This window comes from Anabrus simplex, chromosome 13, assembly GCF_040414725.1.
Source record: "Anabrus simplex isolate iqAnaSimp1 chromosome 13, ASM4041472v1, whole genome shotgun sequence".
Taxonomy (NCBI): Eukaryota; Metazoa; Arthropoda; class Insecta; order Orthoptera; family Tettigoniidae; genus Anabrus; species Anabrus simplex.
Window position 1 is genome coordinate 33,602,802 of NC_090277.1, and position 21,261 is coordinate 33,624,062.

General features: G+C 37.7%; 1 protein-coding gene across 4 annotated transcripts in view; it reads left to right on the forward strand.

Annotated features, from left to right (window-relative positions):
• LOC136884858 (zinc finger protein 90) overlaps window positions 1–21,261 on the forward strand; it is a 41,873-nt gene that overhangs the window by 9,981 nt on the left and 10,631 nt on the right. For all 4 annotated transcript variants that reach the window (XM_067157148.2, XM_067157146.2, XM_067157147.2 and 1 more), the window contains one exon: window positions 4,233–4,306. In XM_067157148.2, coding sequence (XP_067013249.2) covers window positions 4,233–4,306 — 74 coding nt within the window. The remainder of the gene's footprint in view (window positions 1–4,232; window positions 4,307–21,261) is intronic.

The following is a 21,261-nucleotide window of genomic DNA, read 5'->3' on the forward strand; positions in this document are numbered from 1 at the left end:
AGAAAGGACAAGAATATTAGCTTGACAGCTTTCATTGCTCTAAAAATTTTAGACATAAACAACTGCCTTATTAGTGTGTGCAGGCTGTCAATGACATATTTTTTAGAAATGAGTTTCTTTACTGTTGCCAGTGATTAGTGAATGCTGTGAGATGACTGAGGAAAAATCACTATGCAGGTTGCACAAAAACTGACACTAAAATGGTTGTTACTCCTTGGGAACACTGTGCTTTAAAGGGTTAATAGCTTGCATGCTTTTATATGCTATAGATGATGACAGATTTCATATAAAAATATGTACTATTTTGCCATTACAACTTTATTAAAATGTAATATTTTTATATATTGCTGTGCTGTATGGGTTAGTAAAATAGGTTAGTAAAAATTATATTCATTCTGTCTGAATCTCATTTTTGGTATGAATTGTTTTCTGTAACTTTAAAACCTTCTGTAGATTTGTGCATTGCTTACACATTTTCATTCTGCATCATTAATAGTTAATTGCTCTGAGCTGCCTATTTATCTTTCAACAATTAATTTTAATGCTCTCAATGACTTTACATCAACATAATAATTATCTCTATATATAAAATAAGAGTTTTGTCTGTACATTGTTCAGAATTTAAAAAGTATGGCATTTATGTATCAATCATGTCCACAGTAACAAGGAAATGCACTTTTTAATTTTCCATAATTTCTGTCTGTCTGTCTGTATGTACACGCATCACAAGTAAACAGCTGAAGATAATTTGATGAAAATCGGCATATAAAGTCAGGAAATAAGCCGCTACAATCTAGGCCATAAAAAGTTGTATTCACGCTGAGTGAAATGGTAGTTTAGGGGAAGACCTAAAATTTAATTCTCATCTATTTATGTTATTAGTGGTCGTACTTTAACGAAAATCGGTATGCAAAGTGGGTACTTCGGATAATGCTCGGAGGATATAAGCATAAACTAGGTGAATGGTTTATCGTAATTAGATTGCTGATATGCTTGATAATCCTGTTAAAGAGATACTCGGTGAATGACTCACTTACAGAGAAGCCACAGAAAAGTAGGCAATACCTCGACCTTAGTGATCAAAGTTAATGTCCTGAACTGCAAGGAAGCATTTTAGTGGTTGGAATTTGAAAACTACAGATTGAGGGTTTCGTTTTGCTGTTTAGGTTCCTGAAGTAACCACATGTATCTTAAAACCCCTGATATAAATATGAAAACGTGTATGTCTGAAGTTATCCAAAATGTGGGGGTTACTCAGTTTTCAATAGAAAACTAAATTGCATGTTAAGATAGTCCTAATATCTACATCCATTAATCATTGGAATAAGATAAATCTGCCACAAAACCAAAGATTTGAGTGCACGATGACGTTTTTATCTTGTTATGCCGAAGAAGGTGACTACATGTTGAGTCAGATATTAATGGGAGACGAAACATGGGTTTCGCCAATCATGTCCGAGTCGAAGTAACAGAGCATGGAATGAATACATACACATTTGCCTGTACAGGTGAAGGTTAAACAGACTCTGTCCCAGCACAAGATCAAGGTCTCTTGAATATCGGAGCAGATGGCATGTTTCTATGAAGAGGGTATTCATAACTTAGTTGTAAGGTATGGTAAGTGTTTGAACGAACTTGGTGGCTATGTTGAAAAATAGAGTAAAGTATGTGGAATCTGCAAATAAATGTGGTGTTTGAAAATTGTCTTTTATTGTGTAGTTATTTTCAAATAGCTCTTACTTAAAGAATATGCCTCATGTATCATATTTTTTGGACCAAAGTATGCACCTTTATACCAAGGAAATAAAGCCTGATACTTCTCTGTACCTTATAATCTAAAGGTTATTAGATATTTGTTACTGACTATACCATAATTCACCTGTTATAAAATTGGCTAACATTAAATAACAGTAGGTGTAGTACCCAGCAAAGAGGTTGCTTAGAGGAGGCAGAATGGAGTGCTTTGTGTTCTGAAGTATATTTTTGTGTGCAGACATGAACATTGCTGTTGAATATTGTTAGTATATGACATAGTTTTTGAAGCCATACACATGTAAATAGTTCTATTATGCCTGTTTTTATAATATTAATACCACTGAAGTAACATAAAAACACTCTTTCCAGACCTGTGACAAATGGTAAATGTACTTATTAGGTTCGTATAAAATGTTATCATTTGCAAGGTATTATGACATCAAAGGCTAACTACTTGAGAAGTAATGAGTGTGACAATGTTATTTCATTAGTCTTTGTCACTAACACCAACCCCTCTGTCCTCATTGTTCCACTTCGGAATCTCCTGGTAAAATGTGTCTTCTTCTGTACGGTAGCACCTATTGAATATCAGCCTGTTGTTTTTTTTTTTTTGTGTTGATGTAAACACTACCCTGTGGGTATGCTAAAGCCTTTGAAAGATCTATTGCCTGTACTCCTGGCTGTGCAAGTCTGAAAGTATGACAAATAGGACTGCTGATGTATTGGAGAAGCAACTACACAACCTATCATATCTGTAGAGTATTTGAACTCCATGTACTCTGTGGGTTTAAAGCTTATCTTCTCACAGTGTGGGAAGAACATTTCTTGGTTTCCAGTGATATTGTTGTTTTCTTCAATCCTCTTAACACTTCATATTAGAAAAGCATCTTCAATATTATGCTGGAGGAATCCAGGACTAAATTTGTTTTAATATAACATTGTGTATTGAGGTTTGTAGACCTTGAATTGATACTTAACCCCTTAACTGGGTTTGACGCCTAAAGGCGTTCTTGTACTTCTAAATGTGTTCTTACGTAGGGTTAGCTTCCTATATGCGTCTGACTATTCTTAATCACTTCTGCCATTTACTATCGTAATTTAAAACAAATTCCATTCATATTAGATGCGATTATTGCTGTCCTATTCATTTCCATCCGGTCTCACGCCAGTCGGGTAGTTTGCACATAGGCGGCAGTCCAACAGCTGTCTCGTGTTGCCTCGTACAGTCTGCACCAAATTCTTTGTAAATAATTTATTTGTGTATATCTACATGAAAATTACTAAATTTGCGAGTTGTTGTCATTGTTGTTGTTGTTACTATGATACAGTTCTGCAAACTCCATTGTCCATGTTCTGATAACTTTTTGTAAATTGGTCTGTATATGATGGTAAACTGTTCCGTGTGACGTGATAATGGCTTTGTTAGGAAAGATGTTGAATTATCTGAGAATCCGCTGACCGGATGTAGGAATCATTCAGAGAAACATTGTGTTGTGTGCCTGTCAAACCAGAGGCGACGAGAAACTGTCTACTACTGTGAGGAATGTGATGTGGCACTTTGTGCTTGCCCTTGCTTCCGTATTTACCACACTGTGCGCAATTTCTGAATGACCTATGAACCAGAAAGTATTGATTCATATTTGAAAACTTGAAAAATGGCATCATAATAATGAAAGGAACACTTTTTAAATTCACTTTTATATGAACATACTGTGTATATATGTATATATTTACGTGTTTACATGAAAAACAGTAATAACATAATGCTATTGAATTTTTGCTATATCACTCATAATTTAAATGAATCAGGTAAAATAGATATTTCTGTAGAGTATTTACATCTACGCCGGCCCATGGTGTAGGGGTAGCATGCCTGCCTCTTACCCGGAGGCCCCAGGTTTGATTCCCGGCCAGGTCAGAGATTTTCCCCTGGACCTGAGGGCTGGTTCGAGGTCCACTCCGCCTACATGATTAGAATGGAGGAGCTAACTGACGGTGAGATAGCGGCCCTGGTCTTGAAAGCCAAGAATAACAGCCAAGAGGATTCATCATACTGACCACACGACACCTCATAATCTACAGGCCTTCAGGCTGAGCAGCGGTCGCTTGGTAGGCCAAGGCCCTTTAAGGGTTTTAGTACCATGGTATTTTTTTTGTATTTACATCTGCCGCATGCTACTGTACCCATTCCAAAAGTGTGTGTTGCGCTGAATAATACCCACTGGCTGGTTGATGTTAAGAAACTATACCCCAGTTAAGGGGTAACTCAAAATCACTAAAAATTGAACTTATGCCCTTTTAGCAAGTCGTGGTTCAATTGTGATTTGATTTAACACTTTGTTTCCATTTATAATTTTACCTTGGAATATAAATTAATGATCATTTTATTCTGCAAATATGAATTTATTTTTTATGTGTTTCTTGTTTATGTACTCTGGTTCTTCACCACTTTACTCTTCTTTCCTTCTTATTGATAGCCTTCTGCAGACATTAAGGAGGATATATTCATAGAAGAACATCAACTGGTCCCAGACATCAAAGAAGAAAATAAGTAAGTACACCACTAAACGTACATAATATGGAATATGTTGTTTACCTATTCACTGTCATGCCGAGTGTTGGGTACTTTTTATCTCTGTGCGTTGGCCATTTTCATCCTTTTAATTCGTTCTTTACAAGGTTACATTTAAAGGCTTAATATCGTAAAATATTAGTGGTTAGAATTAATTGAAATATTCAGGAAATTTGTAACTTGTTTAATCTGATTCTAAATACATTTTTGTTGAATACAGGCTGTAAAAATTATCTGATGATATCAAGGTTCATCTGAAAATTTTTAGTTTTTCTACCTTCGACCAATCGTGAAAAATTTCTTCACATTTTTGCTGTAATTACAGTTTCTTTTAATCTGAAATGCCAAATGCATCTATTTCCTCTGAAATATTCTCAATTTCTTTGGAAATATTAAGACTTTTGTACATCCAATAACACACATAGGAAGTGTTGTTCATAGATTGTCAACCTTGATTCACAGTTTAAACCTCTGAACTGCCATAGTAAAAAAACTATTTCCAAAATGTATCCAACAAGGTGCATTTACAGTATTCAAATAATGTACTTGGATAACTCACCATTATACATAACCTCACGGAGTGAAATCAAAAGAAAGTAAACATGATTCAAACATGAAGAGAAGTCTATACTGGCTCCCCTGTGCAAGTGTATTATTCATTGGATTACTGTACTGTATGCCCTTAAAACATTGCAGCTTATCGAACTTTCCTATGTCGAGGGGAGAAAATCTCTCCCTTCCGTCCACCTTATGACCGTACAGTGACTATACTTGTACGATTTTCTGCCATTCTAAGACGCATTAATGCATGCAACCACCTTGATTCTCAGTTTAATCTTTTCGAATGCCATTGAAAACACTATTTCAGAAATGTATCTAACAAGGTGCATTTACATTATTCAAATAATGCATTTGGATAAATCAATGGCATACATAACCTCACATAAGGAAAGGAAGAAAAACACGATTAATAGATGAAGAAAAATTATGCTGGCTCCCCTGTGCAGCTGCTTTACCCTTTTGATTACTGTACTGTTTGCATTTTTAGATGCCTTGTACTTGCATACAAAGGTCCGATGCCCTTAAAACATTGTGGCTTTTCGAACTTTCATATGATGGGGCAAGGAAGTCTCTCGCTTCTGTGTGCACTGCATAGCAATACAGTCATTGATCTCTATATATGGATCGCTAATGGCAACTCTCCGCTGCAGGAGAAAGTACCCAACCTAGAGCTCTCCTTATGGGGAAGCAATGATAATATAATCAATTTTAAATCGCAATTAATGCCGCATTGGAATAATTAAAAATATAGGGACATGTTCACTCAAAGCATAAGGACATTGGGAACACTGACACGTCATTCCGAGGTCAGTAAATCTCTGGGATAGCAATAAAAATGAGTGTATAATAACGGCTGACAAATATTAGCTTAAATGCTGAATTCATGTAATTAGCGATCGGTAACACACTACGAGTGAAAAACAGTTTCTGGAAACATTGCTGTAATTTGTATACATGTATGCCACAAAATTATGCATTCTTAAGAGGAGGTATGACTGAATTTTTCGTATTTTGAGCCAAAAACTTGTTTTTCTTTTTATTCATGCAAAAATAGCCCAATTCTTCCTCTTTCAGAAAATATTTTTATTTTAGTCATTACGGCTTGTTTAAAGCTTGTAGAAGCCATTTAATATGAGCCCGCAGGACATTTAAAAGCCCAGAACCACACCCACTTCTCCTATAATGGCATAATGATAGTTTACTGTGTGTTTTTCGCAGGATATTCAAGTATTTTGCAGCGTATTTGCCATAGAAGTACACCTGGGCATGGTGACAGTCACTTGTTTACTACGTAATCAATACAATTACGTTATGTTAGGAAATATTTTAATTTGAACTGACGGAGAGAACGTTGTACCTCTTCCAAATAGTACTCAATTTATATCTGCCAGACATGTTACTTTGATAGCTTAAATATATTATGTACCGTATTTGTATTAGGCCTATTTACATTCAGGAATTCGTATTTGTGTTAATCGTAGTAGTACAAGCATGGCTCACATGTTTGTTTATATTTTAATAACATGCAGAAGTAACAATGTGGTTTCAATTCAGCGAGTAAAATATCTAAACTAGTGACTTTTCATTGATGTGTTTCATCTTAATTCCTTTGCAAATGTGTGATTTATAGCGTAGAGTTCATAGTGCATCATTCTAGTGTATAGAAAAGTGGTAATTACAGTGTTAACAACGTAAGGCCTAACCACTCCACTGCAAAGCTTAACTGATATGTAAACACATCCAAATATTACACATGTATAGTAATACTTAACACTTTTCATACAAAAAGGAAAGGAAAGGAAATATTCCAACGGAATAGCATTTGTCACCGTCTTGAACAGTTTAAATTAATTAATCATAAGGAGCATGCTTAAATCGGGATTTAAAAACACCCCGTAATGCTCTTCTTATGGAAGATCGCCTTATTTTGCCCTATATCAGCTGATCACTCAGAGCTTGATGTTGGTGCCAGGCTTGGCTGGTAGAAACACAGGGAGTGACTTCTCTATCTATTTGTATGCTCGAAGGAACTAAGCATAAATAAAGCGAGCGCGCTCCTTGTGGTGTACTGTACCATGCGCTCGCTGCCATCTTACTACACCTGTCATCTTCTATTCGGCGTACTGCTACCCAAGCTACCAGCCATCCATGTATAGAGATCAGTGAATACAGTACACTTCCTGGATGGCAATTCTCTCCTTTAAAACTGTAAGTCCATTTGGCCTCATCATTTAAAAAAATAAAACAAACAAACAATGCAGTTTCATCAGCATTGACAATATTGTTTGGTACAAAAGAATTGATTACAGACTATAAGCCACACTTTTTCGCCAACTGTTGGCATCACCAGTGTTCGCGGATTCTACCTCTCCGCACACTGCCTGCTACATGATATTGTGGCATTCCTTAAAACGCCAAATACAAAATCGTTACGATTCCGCTCAAACTTAGAAGATATGAAGCACACTGTAGACACGCTAAAGTGGGTGAAAGTGCACAAAGTTACCCCTCCATGTTCCGGAAGATGCATTCTTTCATGACACTGAGAAATTTTGAATTTAAATTATTCTATAAGGTACTATTTTTTCAAAATAAAAAGGCAGTTTTGAATTAAAAGTCTGAATTTCGGTAACAGGACCGACATTGTTCCTTGAATGACTAATTATCCGTATTACAAATTAAACGATTTAAAAACATACAAAACCGTACCTCATGTTTCTGGGAATGAGTGCTGCTTCGAATTAGGTGAGATTTTGAATTAACCGATTTAAAATTATTGAGGTTCTACTGTATTCATATATTCAGGACAGCTAGCACCTATTGAAGAACTAGTAGCAACCATGATTTTTTTCATAGGTTACATAGCTCCAGACAGAGACGTAATACTAGCAGGAGACTTAAACTGCCAACTGGACATCAACAACTGTAGAGTGAAAGAACTACTTGATCTAACGAGGGAGGATGGTTTCATCCTCACCAGTAAGGTTGAAAATAGAACATAGTTTACACATTAGGGGAGCAACACTATAGAGTTAGTTTTGTATAAAGGTCACAATATTAAGCTTTTAAATTACAATGTGCGCCTTACCATGGTAGAGGCTATGATAAAGAAATATTTTCCAGTTTCAGTGCAATTTACTGTCTCAAGAATGGAAAAGGGGAAAAAGCCTGATGACACTTACCTCTCATGACAGATTGACAAAAATTGTCTTTGAATGAAAACTGAGGAATGGAAAGAGCTTGATAATCACATAAAGGGCTATGACATACACATAGCTGCCTTTTTCCTGGAAAAGACTATCATGTTAGCAGTTATATATAAGTAGAAATGAAGATCACGAATATGGTTCGACAAAGAGTGCTGTATGATGAGAGAGAGCATCATGGATGTCATGCATGTAGCAAACTTCAACATGAGCCAGGAGGCAATAAAACAATATAGCATCATCAGGAAAGAATACAAAAGGCTAATTTTAGTAAAATCCAAAACACAAAACCTGGAAAATGAGGCAATATAGAAGATGCTGTCAATGTCCTATTTGTAGCATTGAACCACAGGAAAACACAAAGTAGTGGAAACATCAACATGGCTGTTTGGGAAGAGCACTTCAGGAACATAGTACATGCTGCAATCTTGACGTAGCAGTTTCAGGTACATATCAAAAAGGAACAGACCCGTTCACAATGGAGGAGGTATAGTAAGCTATCGTGAAACTAATAAGGCCATAGGGCCTGATGGGGTTTGCAATGAACATGTGAAAGACTCAAAAGAGACATTACTTTCAAAGATCTCAGCCCTAATAAACCTGTCTCCAAATATGTAACATCCCCACAGATGGAGAATTTTCACTATCATGGCAATGTTCACAGGGAAAAGTGACCAATCAGATCCAACCTCCAACAGGGGGATAGCTTTAGAAAAAAACAAGTTGAAGATTTTGACAAAGCTTCTCATGAAAAGGATTGCAGAAGCAGTTGACCATAAACTCCTGACAAAGAGTTTGGATTTATGCAAAGGTCGGAGTACCCTCCATGCCATTGACAACCTGATCAGTGACATTGATGAAACCTTACGACATCCAAGATGCAAATTTCATGTAACGTTTGTTGATTATGCAAAATCATTTGGGCCATTAAGCAGGCAGTTAATAATTGGAAAACTGGAAGCCATATTGGGAGAAGAGAAAAAACTCTAAAAATTGTTAACCAACATTCTGATGACTAACTACTTACAAAATTGATAACCGTGTTACAACACTGAAACCAATAATGCAAACCATTGTAGGATTGTAAGGTGACCCACTCAGCCCCTTGCTCCTTAATATAGTGACATATGACATGGTGATGGCAACTAAGCTTGGAGCAGTAAATGTTAACATATACACCGCCGGCCAAAAGTTTCCGGACAAGCATTGAACTGCTAAAGAATGGATTGAGATTAAAAGAAAATAACATACCTCTGCAAGGAATATTTTTCTTATTCTTTTCCTACCGCTTTTTCCTACATCTGTGGAGTCACAGTTGCGAACTATGTTGCATGTGGATTTGGCCCTGTTTTATGGCCGGATGCCCTTCCTGGTGCCAACCATATATGGAGGTTTGTAATCACTATTGCGTGTTTTTGTCATGGTTGGTAGTGTGGTATGTTGTCTGAATATGAAGAGGAAAGTGTTGGGACACACAAACCCCCAGTCCCAGAGCCAGAAGAATTAATCAGAAGTGATGAAAATCCCCAATCCATCCGGGAATCAAACCCATGACCCTCTGAACTGAAGGACAGTACTTTGACGATTCAGCCAACAAGTTTGACCTGACAATTATATACTCTGAAACTAACAGTTTACAATAAAACTATGTTTTTACATTACACCTTAGCAAGTAATAGACTATATGTAGATATTTACTCACACAGATAACCAAAACACATCAAACTCTCTTCTCATCAGACAAACCCTGCTTTGCTGCAAGTACATTTTTATCTATTCTCAGCATTCTCAGAACAAGTGTTTCTAACATTGATGCAGGTATACTTTCCCAGGCATTCTGCAAGATGTCCCATAGCTTTTCCAATGAAGGAGGACACTCTTTTCAGACTTACCAATCTAAATCGTCCCACAGCAGCTCAATTGGATTTACGTCCAAGGATTGCGGGGGAGGGGGGGCAATTCTATTAAAAACTATTCCCCAGAGTTTTGTTTGTTTTGCAGGCAATTCATACAATAGTGAGACGTGTTGTTAGGTCATTGTTTATTTGGAGGCCAAACCCTCGTTTCTGTCCAGATGGAAGAACATAATGAGATAGGATGTAATGGTAGCTGTTTTTGTCCAGTTTTCCTTGAATTCGGTGCAGTCTATCAACTCTGCTGAATGTGGAACAACCCCAAACCATCCCAGAGCCCCCTCCATGTTTCACTGTAGTTATACAGTAGGATGCATTTTTTTCGATACTGAACGTCGAACATAAACTTGTCACTGTTGCCCAAAAGCCTTCGAAATGGTTATAGTAATATATTGTGTCATTAAACAATCATTAAATATATTTGTGCGGGTACATATATTTTGTCCAGAAACGTTAGGTCAGCAGTGTACTTGTATGCATATGGTATGGTCATTGGTTTGAGTTCCCTATCTGAATTGTGAAAAGCAATTGAAAATCCAGACATGGGCACAAGATAACAAGATGAAAATCAACACTGAGAAAACTGTAAAAGTGATGTTTCAGAAAGGAGGCAGAGAAGTATCTAGTGACAAGATTGACCTAGGATCCACTCCCCTCAAGTCAGTAAATACATCAGCACATATAACACTGACATTACAAACAGCAGCTAGAGATAGAACAAGATAAAGTCCGCATACATCTCGAGCAAATGCAGCAACCAAAGCCATATATGAAATTAAAGCTGTCACAAAGCTTTCACTGGGAACTGCTGTGAGATTATTTGATGTGAAAATAGCTCCCATCGCCACATACAGGCTGGAAATCATCTGGGGGCAGCTGACCTTGGCAGACTTGAGTATACTCGAAGCAGTCAAGTCGCACTTTCTGAAAGCTACCCTGAGGATATCGAAATACTCAAAATCTCGACTAATATATGAACTTGCAAAGGAGACCTTTGTCATTGAGGACCTCTGGATGAAGAGAGGACTACTATTCACAGATGCCTGGGAGAAACTTGTGCAAGATAGAGTAAAGAAAAGGAGACAAAATCTGGGTGAACTTTTATATAATGAAGGCCATGATGAATAGGACATGGACAAAAACTAACGGAGACCTACGTCACTTTGTGAACTCGATGGCGATACATGGATACCACCATAAGCTATATAAAACCGAGTACTTGCATGATCCAGACCAATCCTGCATATGTAAAATACATGATGTGCAGTGATACAATGTACTCGCTTGTACAAATTGGAGATCTTCTATTGAGATCTTTTGTAAAAGTGAGTAATGACAGTGTACGGGATAATTCTAGTTTGTTCTCAAATTGGTGCACAATTTATGTGCTGTATCTTTAAATAAATAGCAGATGTGGATAAGTCTACTCTTTTTAATGCGTATGAGCTTCAGAGAGCTGCCAATGATTTCTTGCATTTTTGCTAGATTTGTTGAGAAGCCCATTTGATCACGCTTATTCACTTAGTTGTTTCAGTTCTGCATTTATGTTATGAACTGAATCTGATTATTTACTTACATTATGAATTTGGAATTTTTTTTAATTTCTAATGATCGTGACTGCATTAACTTTTCTTGAACTAAGTTTTAAATTTGAGGGATGCCTGATAGTGTCTCATTAACACTTACCACTCGTCTGTCGGGTGAGGCCCGACATTACGATATTCCCGTTCTGGTCGCATGTCGGGGGAGACCCGACATGACATTTTATCGTGCACCGCTCATCTGCCGTCTCTTAGCTGACAAAATACACGATGATATTCTGTACTGCCATCTTTTGGTTCCGCGTGGCACTTTGTAGGATCCGGATACTATTTGACAGTCAGTCAAAAATCTGCTATTTAGATGGCAGTGTAGCCGTCAGCTGTCCACTCACGCACACGAAAGCGCGAGCGATAGTAAACAAACATGGTCGCCATGTGCTCTTCTAGTTGTAAATGTCAGGCAACACTCGAAACCACAGTATTTTTGCACCTCTGCTCCTAATGAATTTATCTAATAGCATTTCGCGATGCCTAAAAGTGAACTGACGATGGTCGCTTTGTGTACCGTAACCCAACATGTACCTGATGCTGACGGCTGGCACAACTGTAAATCAACAGATCCAGATTTCAAGAAATTGCCGTTTACAGTGGTTTCAGCCTACAAAGTACCATAAGGTATGAAACCAGAGACTGAATAGAGTTTTTAGAGTTTTCAATTGCTTTTTAGCGATAATTTGTACACGGAAATTATTAACAAAACCAATCGGTATGCGATAACGGTAATAATAATAATAAAAATGCAAAATAATTTGTCTTAAATTCTGCATATTGCTCTTATTTGCTCCAGTATAGCTTGCCGTAAATGTATATAGCCTAACTACATCATTTAAATGCAAGTGCTATCTCCAAAATTGAGAAAGATGAATGCAGGTCATATCAGATAAAAATTTACATTTAAAATATGAGTAGTAGAGACAACACAGAGAACTTTAATTTGAGAAGTAAGGGTTAATTCATGTCTATTTTCATTTTTATACTTTTGTACAGATGACTGCATATCGAGTTCCATTTATTAATATCCTTAATAATTTAAAATTTTCCCTGAAAATTTCTAAGGTTTGATGTTAATTTGGACTTGCAGAAAATTTTCAAGTATCAAAAAACTACAGATAACTTTTGAAAAATATATGACTCGATGAAAAATTTCTTACACTTGCGTTCTTATGCTGAGCACTAATTTTGAAACCCCAGCCTGGCTCCTGGAAAATTTTGGGATTTTTGGGGAATTTACAAGCCATCAGCTTCTCCAGTACCCTAGTTTTAAGTTTCTAAGATGCCTGGAAATGCCTCGTGAATACAAGTCTATTTTAATTTGTATACCTTTACTAGCTGTAGTAAATGTAAATTTTCGACTGATAGTTTACAAACTCTTTTGTAGATTTAGGAATATTGTTCTGTGTATAATTGAAAAGTTTAGTTTGAGATTATAATTTCATGTTAAACAGTTTCTTTGAAGCAGCCCAGATAGTCAGGAAAGTAGATGATCCTTTCAAACAAATGATAAAAGTGAGTTGTAACTTTGTGTATTTACACCTCCCGCAATATATAGGATGTACATGATTCCAGGCTAGGGACCCCAAACAATGTAGACTCAACACAAATATTGGTCATATTCTTGTTCATCCCTTCCCATGCCATGGAGACTGAACTTGAACGGCATCTAGAGTTCCATAATTCATCTCAGCATTCCTGAAAACCATGGATTTGACACTAATTTAGGTTGTTTCTGTTCATTTTTACATATTAACCTCTCCCCTAGGAGTGCTAGTGGTGCCTTACCCTCACAGTTTTTTTTCCAGACATTAAGTGATATTTGTAGCAAATTTGGTTGAGAGCAATGCTGGAACATGCACACATACATCCATAATCTCCATCATTTTGGGACGTTTTCTTTTTCACTCCTTCTAACCCCCATTCTGATGGGGGCTGAACTTTGACTTACACAGCATCCAGTGTATCACATTTCATTTTAGCAGCCCCAAAAAGTATGGATTTGGTGCTAATATCGGTCATTTTTTTTATTTTTACATTTCACTCGTTCAACTAGGGGTGCTAGGAATGCCCTGCCCCCAAAGCATTTTTTCCCAGATAGTAATTCATATTTGTACCAAGTTTGGTTGAGAGCTATGCCAGAACATGGACAAAAATCCATAATCTCGGTCATTTTTTGGCATTTTTTTGGCATTTTCTTCTCACCTCCATGCCAATGGCAGCTGAACTTTGACTTAAGGAGCATCCAGTTTGTCACTGTTCATTTCTGTGACCCTGAAAACTATGTATTTGGTACTATTTTCAATTATTTTTATACACCACCCCTTTCCCACTCCTACCCCTGGGGCTGCTAGTGGTGGCTGACCTCCATAATGTTTGTCTCCAGATAGTAAGTCATAAGTGTACCAAGTTTGGTTGAAATTGTTCCAGTAGTAAACTCCTAGCAAGAAATGTACTTCATAAAACATGGTGGCATGTTCCCATCCTCTTATATACAGCATTTCTTGCCAGACTATTGTGACACAGACTATGTCGCTGTTACCTAGTGACAATCTGTCTATCAAGGTCGATCCAAATCTTGGTGTTGCATTCTAATTAAATTAACTGCATCAAATTAATCATAAAAAACTACCTATTGGATTTCATTCAAACCACTTCCTAACCCTGCTCAGGAGTGATAAGAACAAATTATGTCAAATTATGACATTTTGAGCAAAATGTGTCCAGTAGTTTTTGAGTCCATTCAAGACAAACAGACATATATATTATATATATTAGTTACATAGATCACTCCAAACCAGCTTCCATTTATATACAGGGTTATTCACCTAATATGTTACACAGAAATAATTTCTAAATGATTAAAGTTATCGGCATTCTGTTTTCATATTCGTAAATGGTACCAAGGGTCTTATAAAATAACGTGCTACTTGGTCTCATGGGGTGATTAATAACCAAGATATTTATATTTACTCCATATTTTTAAATGGAATGGCACAAATTCATATAGCTGGCCTAAAAGTTCAGCTATGTACAAGTTCAAATATGCAAGTATTTTCAAAATCGAACAATTAATTTTTGAGATATAAATAGGAAGAGCATGCGCAGTTTTGCATGCCACATCTGACGGCGTGAAGTTGGGCGAGGACATATTGATGCGCAAGCAGTTTCCTGGGAGTGAGTTCAGCCTCAGAATGGATACCAGGCATGTAAGCACCTCATACACATGTCATGGGTTTGCAAAGTGTGTATGGCAGGCAAACTCATGACAGGACAGGTAGGGTTGATGTGATTAAAAGGAATAAAGTAAGTACTTTGCCTTCAAAGGAACATAACGAAAGCTATCCCACTGTCGGCAGCAATGAAGATGGTTTTCTGTGGTTTCCCAATTTCACGCCAGGCAAGTGCTGGGGTGGTACCTTAATTAAGGCCACGGCCGCTTCCTTCCAAATTAAATTGCTTATCAGAGCAGGGAATTGAACCTGGACCACCGCGGCGACAGCTACAAATGCTAGCCACTACACATGATTAAGAAACTCGACAGGCTGCGGAGAAGAGTGGCTGTTTGTTGTTATTTCATTTCCGGGCTTTGACAGCGGGTCATGTAGCCCCGTTTGATTGTGTGTGTGTGTGTGTGTGTGGTACAAAGCGCAGCTTGTTTTGCGCTGGGTTATTTCAGGCGAAGGAGCAGTGTTACCAATGCTGGATTATTTGGGTCGGGAAAGGTTAGACATTAGGGGACAAACAGCTTGACTTACTATGTGGGATGTTCAGAGCTGATTGTGGTGAGATGACAGCAACACTATTATTTATTTATTTATTTATTCTACGTGCATTAATTTCCGCAGAGCTCAAGCGCGACTGTAGTAGCGTGCATTCAGGAGAGCGCAGGTTCGAGTCCTGCCTCGCTCAACATGAAAGTGATTTCCATGGTGTCCCATGTTCAACACCAGGCAAATGCCGGATAGGTACCTGTGGGATAGGCCATGGCCAACGTCCTTTCCAAATCCTTCCCATTCCCATCTGTGGGAAAGGACGCTAAACTGAGCGCAACCTGTTACACATGGATGTCTAAAAAAAAAAACAAAAAAAAAAAAAACAGAATAACTTTAATCTCCCTTCCCCATTGTGTGTTTGCCAGTAATACAATAACGTTGCACACCCAGGGTATGTTACGGTACATCACATTATGTTTACAGTACATACCTGGTATCCGTTCTGTGGCTGAACTCACTATCAGGAAACTACTTGCACGTCAATATGTCCTCGCCCAACTTCACGCCGTCAGATGCGGCATGCAAAACTGCGCATGCTGTTCTTATTTATATCTCAAAAAGTAATTGTCCGATTTTGAAAATATTTACATATTTGAACTTGTAAGCAGTTGAACGTTTAGGCCAGGTGTATGAATTTGTGCCATTCCATTAAAAAATATGGAGTTAGTATCAATATCTTGGGTATTAGTCACCCCATGAGACTAAATAGCACGTTATTTTATGAGATCCTGGATACCATTTAAGAATAAGAAAACAGAATGCCGATATCTTTAATGGTTTAGAAGTTATTTATGTGTAACATGTTAGGTGAATAACCCTGTATACAGATGTGTCTGTTTTGGACAATATTAGCAGAGAACTAATACAAAATTAATCATAACAGCATGGAAATATGTCCCCAATGGATAACATGGTCCATTTGCCTGTTGTCATACCTCACAATTTGTAATATTGGTGATGACTCTCTGGCTGAAATTTTCAGAAACCACATGGTATAAATCCATTAAGACAACTCCAATTTTTTGGGTTTCTTTTAGTACTGAAGAAAGAGTAATATATGTTAATAACCTCACTATGATTTGAACTAAAAATCAAAGACACTGGCATTGCTTGTGGTCAAAATTAACAGCACTAGTGTGCTAGTTCTCTTACACAAAACCCTTGATGTTGAAACTGATCGACATTCTTTGGATTATCTACAGATTGAGGGGTAAAATATACCAAAGTGATCACAAAAACATTGTAGCTTCATGTAATAGCATCTGTTCACTTCTTATCCTCCAGCAATATTCAGCTTGGCTACAAATTCTATTTCACATCATATAACAGGCTCTGAACTGCTATTCTTCATGCCCACACTGTAATTAATTGTGAGAATTTCAGCCTGGCTTTAGAGGTGACATCAATTTGTCATACCTAAGCACATAGTCTGCACCCAGATTGTACTGAAACATTCTGCAGTTTTGTGATTGGTGGAGTGATGTGATTTCATATCTTCTCTTTTGTTTCATCTGCTTCTTGCGCTATAACAGCTGTGAATCTCAACCTTGAGATCACGTTCATCCTTCGACAGCAGTGAAAGTGATGAATCTCCACACTACCACTTGGAGGTGGGCAAATGGGAGCACTTAAGTCCGCTGGGACAACTGGCATAACTATTCCTGCTAGATGGTAGGGAAAAGAGTGGTAATCTTGTATTTCTGTAACCCATCTTTGAACTTGAACTTTGTTTGACCATCTGCTTTTCCGTCATCATCACCAAGTGATAACTCCAAACTTTTGGGTTTCTGTTACTACTCTGGAAAACTCGCTATATGGTGAACTTCAAATCAAACACACTAGCATGGCTTGAGGTCAAAAGAAACATAACTAGTCCGATCGTTATCATACATAAGCTCTTGATGTTGAAATTGATGGCAATTTGTTTGGATTATTGAAATACTGAGAGAGCCCAAAATATACCAAAATGATCACAAGAACAACTGAGGTTCATATAACTCTACCTATTTACCTATCATCTGCCAGCAATGTTCAAGTTCAATACAAATTCTATTTCACATCATTTAACAGCTACAAACCACTATTCTTCCCATCTCCACTCAAATAAATCACTTCATGATTGTGATTTTATAATCTGGTAATGTTCGTTGTACAAATCTTTCTTCACTTATATGTAAAAATGTTGTAAATTCTTAAAGGAACTACACACAATATTTCCTCTTACACATGACGTTTAGAGGAGCTCGGTCTGAACTATAGTTCCTCATTTAGAGTATAATTTTGTATCTGTTAGGGCACTTTTTGTAATTCATGTTTTTTACCTCTTTGTGGTTGGGAAATGAACTTATTTATAGAATCTTGTGTAAATCAAGTCTTATGTAAACTTTTCTCTTTGTAGATCAAGAATTTACGTATTTTAGTAATCTTTCTCTCTTTTTAACATGTACCCAATTTGCCTCTAAAATCATTAATATTGAGTGTACAGGCTAATCTCCACAGTCATTTTTATCTGGATACAATCTTTGAAAATTATACTTTCCTGATTTGCATGAGTATTTCATTCTGTTCTAAACATACCTTGTTATTTGAAGTATGCTTTAGTAATATACCCAGGTATATACTAGTTTAACTGTTATGGTATTCTTCTTTTTATCCCCTTCCTTTGCTATGTCACCATTTGTGTTCTAATACAAAGTAGGTAATTATTGATTGAAATTTTTCCCAACAAAATTCACCCCCTTCAAGGGTTGATGTGTACTATCCACAGGTATCTTTCCTTCTCCATTGTGAATTCTTTGGGATACACACTGCGATATCTCTGCTATTTTGAAAAAAAGAAACCTTGGGCCAGTTGGTCTTAAATCTTGGTAAATATTATTTTTAAAATTTGCTTTTGCTCTGGTTTGCGGGTGAATTCAAAAGAGCTTTAGGTGGCGATGTTGCTAATTCTGCACTTACCTTAGACCGACATGATGAGCCATATTCACTCAGTGATACCTGGAAGAGCTTGTCTGTGCATATGTGTGTGATGCCCAGCCAAATCGACGGCATGCCAATGTCTAAACTTTTTAACATACGTGGGCACAGAATTTCACCGATTGTGGATGGCCGTGTCAAAAAGCAATTCCTGTCTGAAGAAATGAAGCTGTCAGTGTCATCAATAAGCAACATTTCCAAGAATTACCTGGTGTTCTACAAATGTACAAGTCTATCGCATAGTATGTAACGCAGATGAAGCTGTCAACTACAGCATAGAGCTTTTGAACAACAACTTTCTGTCACCCTGAATATCTTGCAGTGTTATAAGCTATAAATTTTATTTTTGTTCCATATTGAAGTGTAATTATAAGAAATAAATTGATCAGATGGTCCACCATTTCTGTGCAATAAACAGGGTGAACTACGGACATGTGTCCAGAAATGGATGGTGTGCATGCAACGACAACAAATAGTCCCGGAACACAGAACATAGCTGAATCGCATTCACGTCACAGCAGATATTCAAAGTAGCCTCCATGGCCTGCAATACAAGTGTTCAGACGTCGTGTTATAGATTGCCTCACTCTTTCCAGCATTCCGGCCTATCGCCGAATAGCGTCACAGGCGTTGTGAACATGCTGTTGAAGGGTCTGCACATCAAAAACTGGTTCAGCACACACAATGCTTTTCAGATGTCCCAGAGGTAAAAATCCATGGGGTTTAAGTCTGGTGATCTCGGAGGCCATGCAACAGGGTCTCTGCATCCTATCCAGTGACTGGGGAAGATGTTGTTGTGGTGTTGGCAAACTGTAATGCGGAAGTAGGGTGGTGTTCCATCATGCAGAAACCACATAACCCGTCTAATTGCAAAAGGCACATTGTCAAGCCATCCCAGCAGAGTATTCTGCAAGAAGTCCAGGTACTTTCCTCCATTGAGGCATTGTGGAATAAAACTGGTCCAAGTATGTGGACACCAAGAATCCCTGCCCAAGCATTGATGCTGAACCGATGCTGGTGAGATGCTTCAACCATTCCCCAGGGATTTTCTGTAGGCCACTGATGATGATTATGCAGATTGATGATGCCATTTCTGGTAAAGGTTGTTTCATCATTAAAGAGGACTGATGACAGAAATCCCTTAACTGCGATGGCTTGGTGCAAAAACCATAGACAAAATCCTTCCCATAGAGGGATATCCGCTGCTGATAATCCTTGCACTCATTGCAGGTGATAGTGATAATAGCGGTTGTCATGCAGGATACATATAATTGTAGTCTGGCTGTCATCATGTTGGCGGGCTACTTGTTTGGAGCTTGTACTAGGGTTCCTCTCAATGTCCTGTAGAACCTGTTCCTCCAGATCTGGTGAACGCACAGTCTGCCACCTCCCTGCACGTTCAGCTGTCTGAAAGGACCCATGATCACACAAATGCCCAAAAATGGTTTGAAACGTTGTGTGATGTGGTTGGTGTCTGTGAGGGTACTTGTTTTGGTATAGCTGTGCTCCCTCTTGACTGTTTCCATTGGCTTGGCCATACACAAACACCATCTTGGCTTGTTCCTGACATGAATACTGGACCATTCTGCTTCCAACAGTATGCTGCTTCAGTCACACTATCTGCAACAGAAGAAACACCCTTCAAGTAGTCAGAGGAATTTTCGTTTGTCAGTGCCATCTACTGTTGCAATGATGCATTTCCGGACACAAGTTCATAGGGCATTTTTTCCTCCATTTCCAGTCAGGAATAAGTCCCTGCAGTTTGTCTATTTTGTTAAAGTTCACCCTGTATACATCAGTCTTGGGACTAGTTTCTGCCACTTAGTGGCCATCTTCAACCAAATAAAAATTAAACAGATTATGTGATAACTAAAACTTATGCATACCAGACAGACAGTTTTTCAGGAATAATGATAACATTAAAATATATATACATATATAATAACAGAAATTATGGTTCTGATCTTCTTGTCATAATATGATGTCTTTAAGTTGACTTAGAAACTCAGGCAAAGAAGTAAACCTGGAAATGATAGCCAGAATTAGAAATGAATAAACGTACAGAAAATAAATTACAAGGGATAAAAGTTATTTATGAGACCCACCTGTAATGTCTGTTGTACAAACAGCACTGACTTGCTGGAGGAAGCAGGCAATGTAAACAAAGGTGTAGGTAGGGAAAGTAGTGGAGGGGAAGGGCAGGACTGAAGGAGAAAAGGGTTGTTTTATGTTGGGTTTAAGGGTGCAAAAGAGAGGCTGCTGCTGAGAGGGGAATTTAAAGAGATTATGAAAGAAATTATCAAAGTTATATAAAAAGGCCCCCTCTTCAATATTACAGAAAATTGTTTTATCCATCTGGAATAGTTTCTCAGTCCTAACTTCAATATAAATTAAATTTCAGAGAAATCAAACATTTTATTTTACCTTTCAATTCTTATCCTTAGTAATCATGTCTCAGATAAAAATAATTCTTTTATAATCTCTTTAAATATCCCTCTCAGCGTCAGTTTCTTTTTGCGCATCCTTCAACCCCATTCATAGACACCCCTTCCCTTCTTTACCCCTCTCATCCTCTCCCTATCTACTCTGTTGTTTAAATTGCCTGCTTCCTACAACAACTAAGTGCTTGTTCCCTATCCACTCCTTTGTTTTTACATGTCCTTCCTGCTTCGTCCAGCAAGTCAGTGCTTCACAATAACAGCCCTCTGAAATGCCTTTCCTGACTTGTCAAGGTCAGCGCTTTATAAAATTGTTTCTGAACACCTAAACTTTAGGAAACTGTGCTCACATTGGGTCCCCAAACTTCTAACAGAAGACCACATAAACAAATGATTTGAGTGTTCAGAGACTTTTTGACTCGTTATGCCAAAGAAGGTGACGACGTGTTGAGTAAGATGGAATGGGAGACGA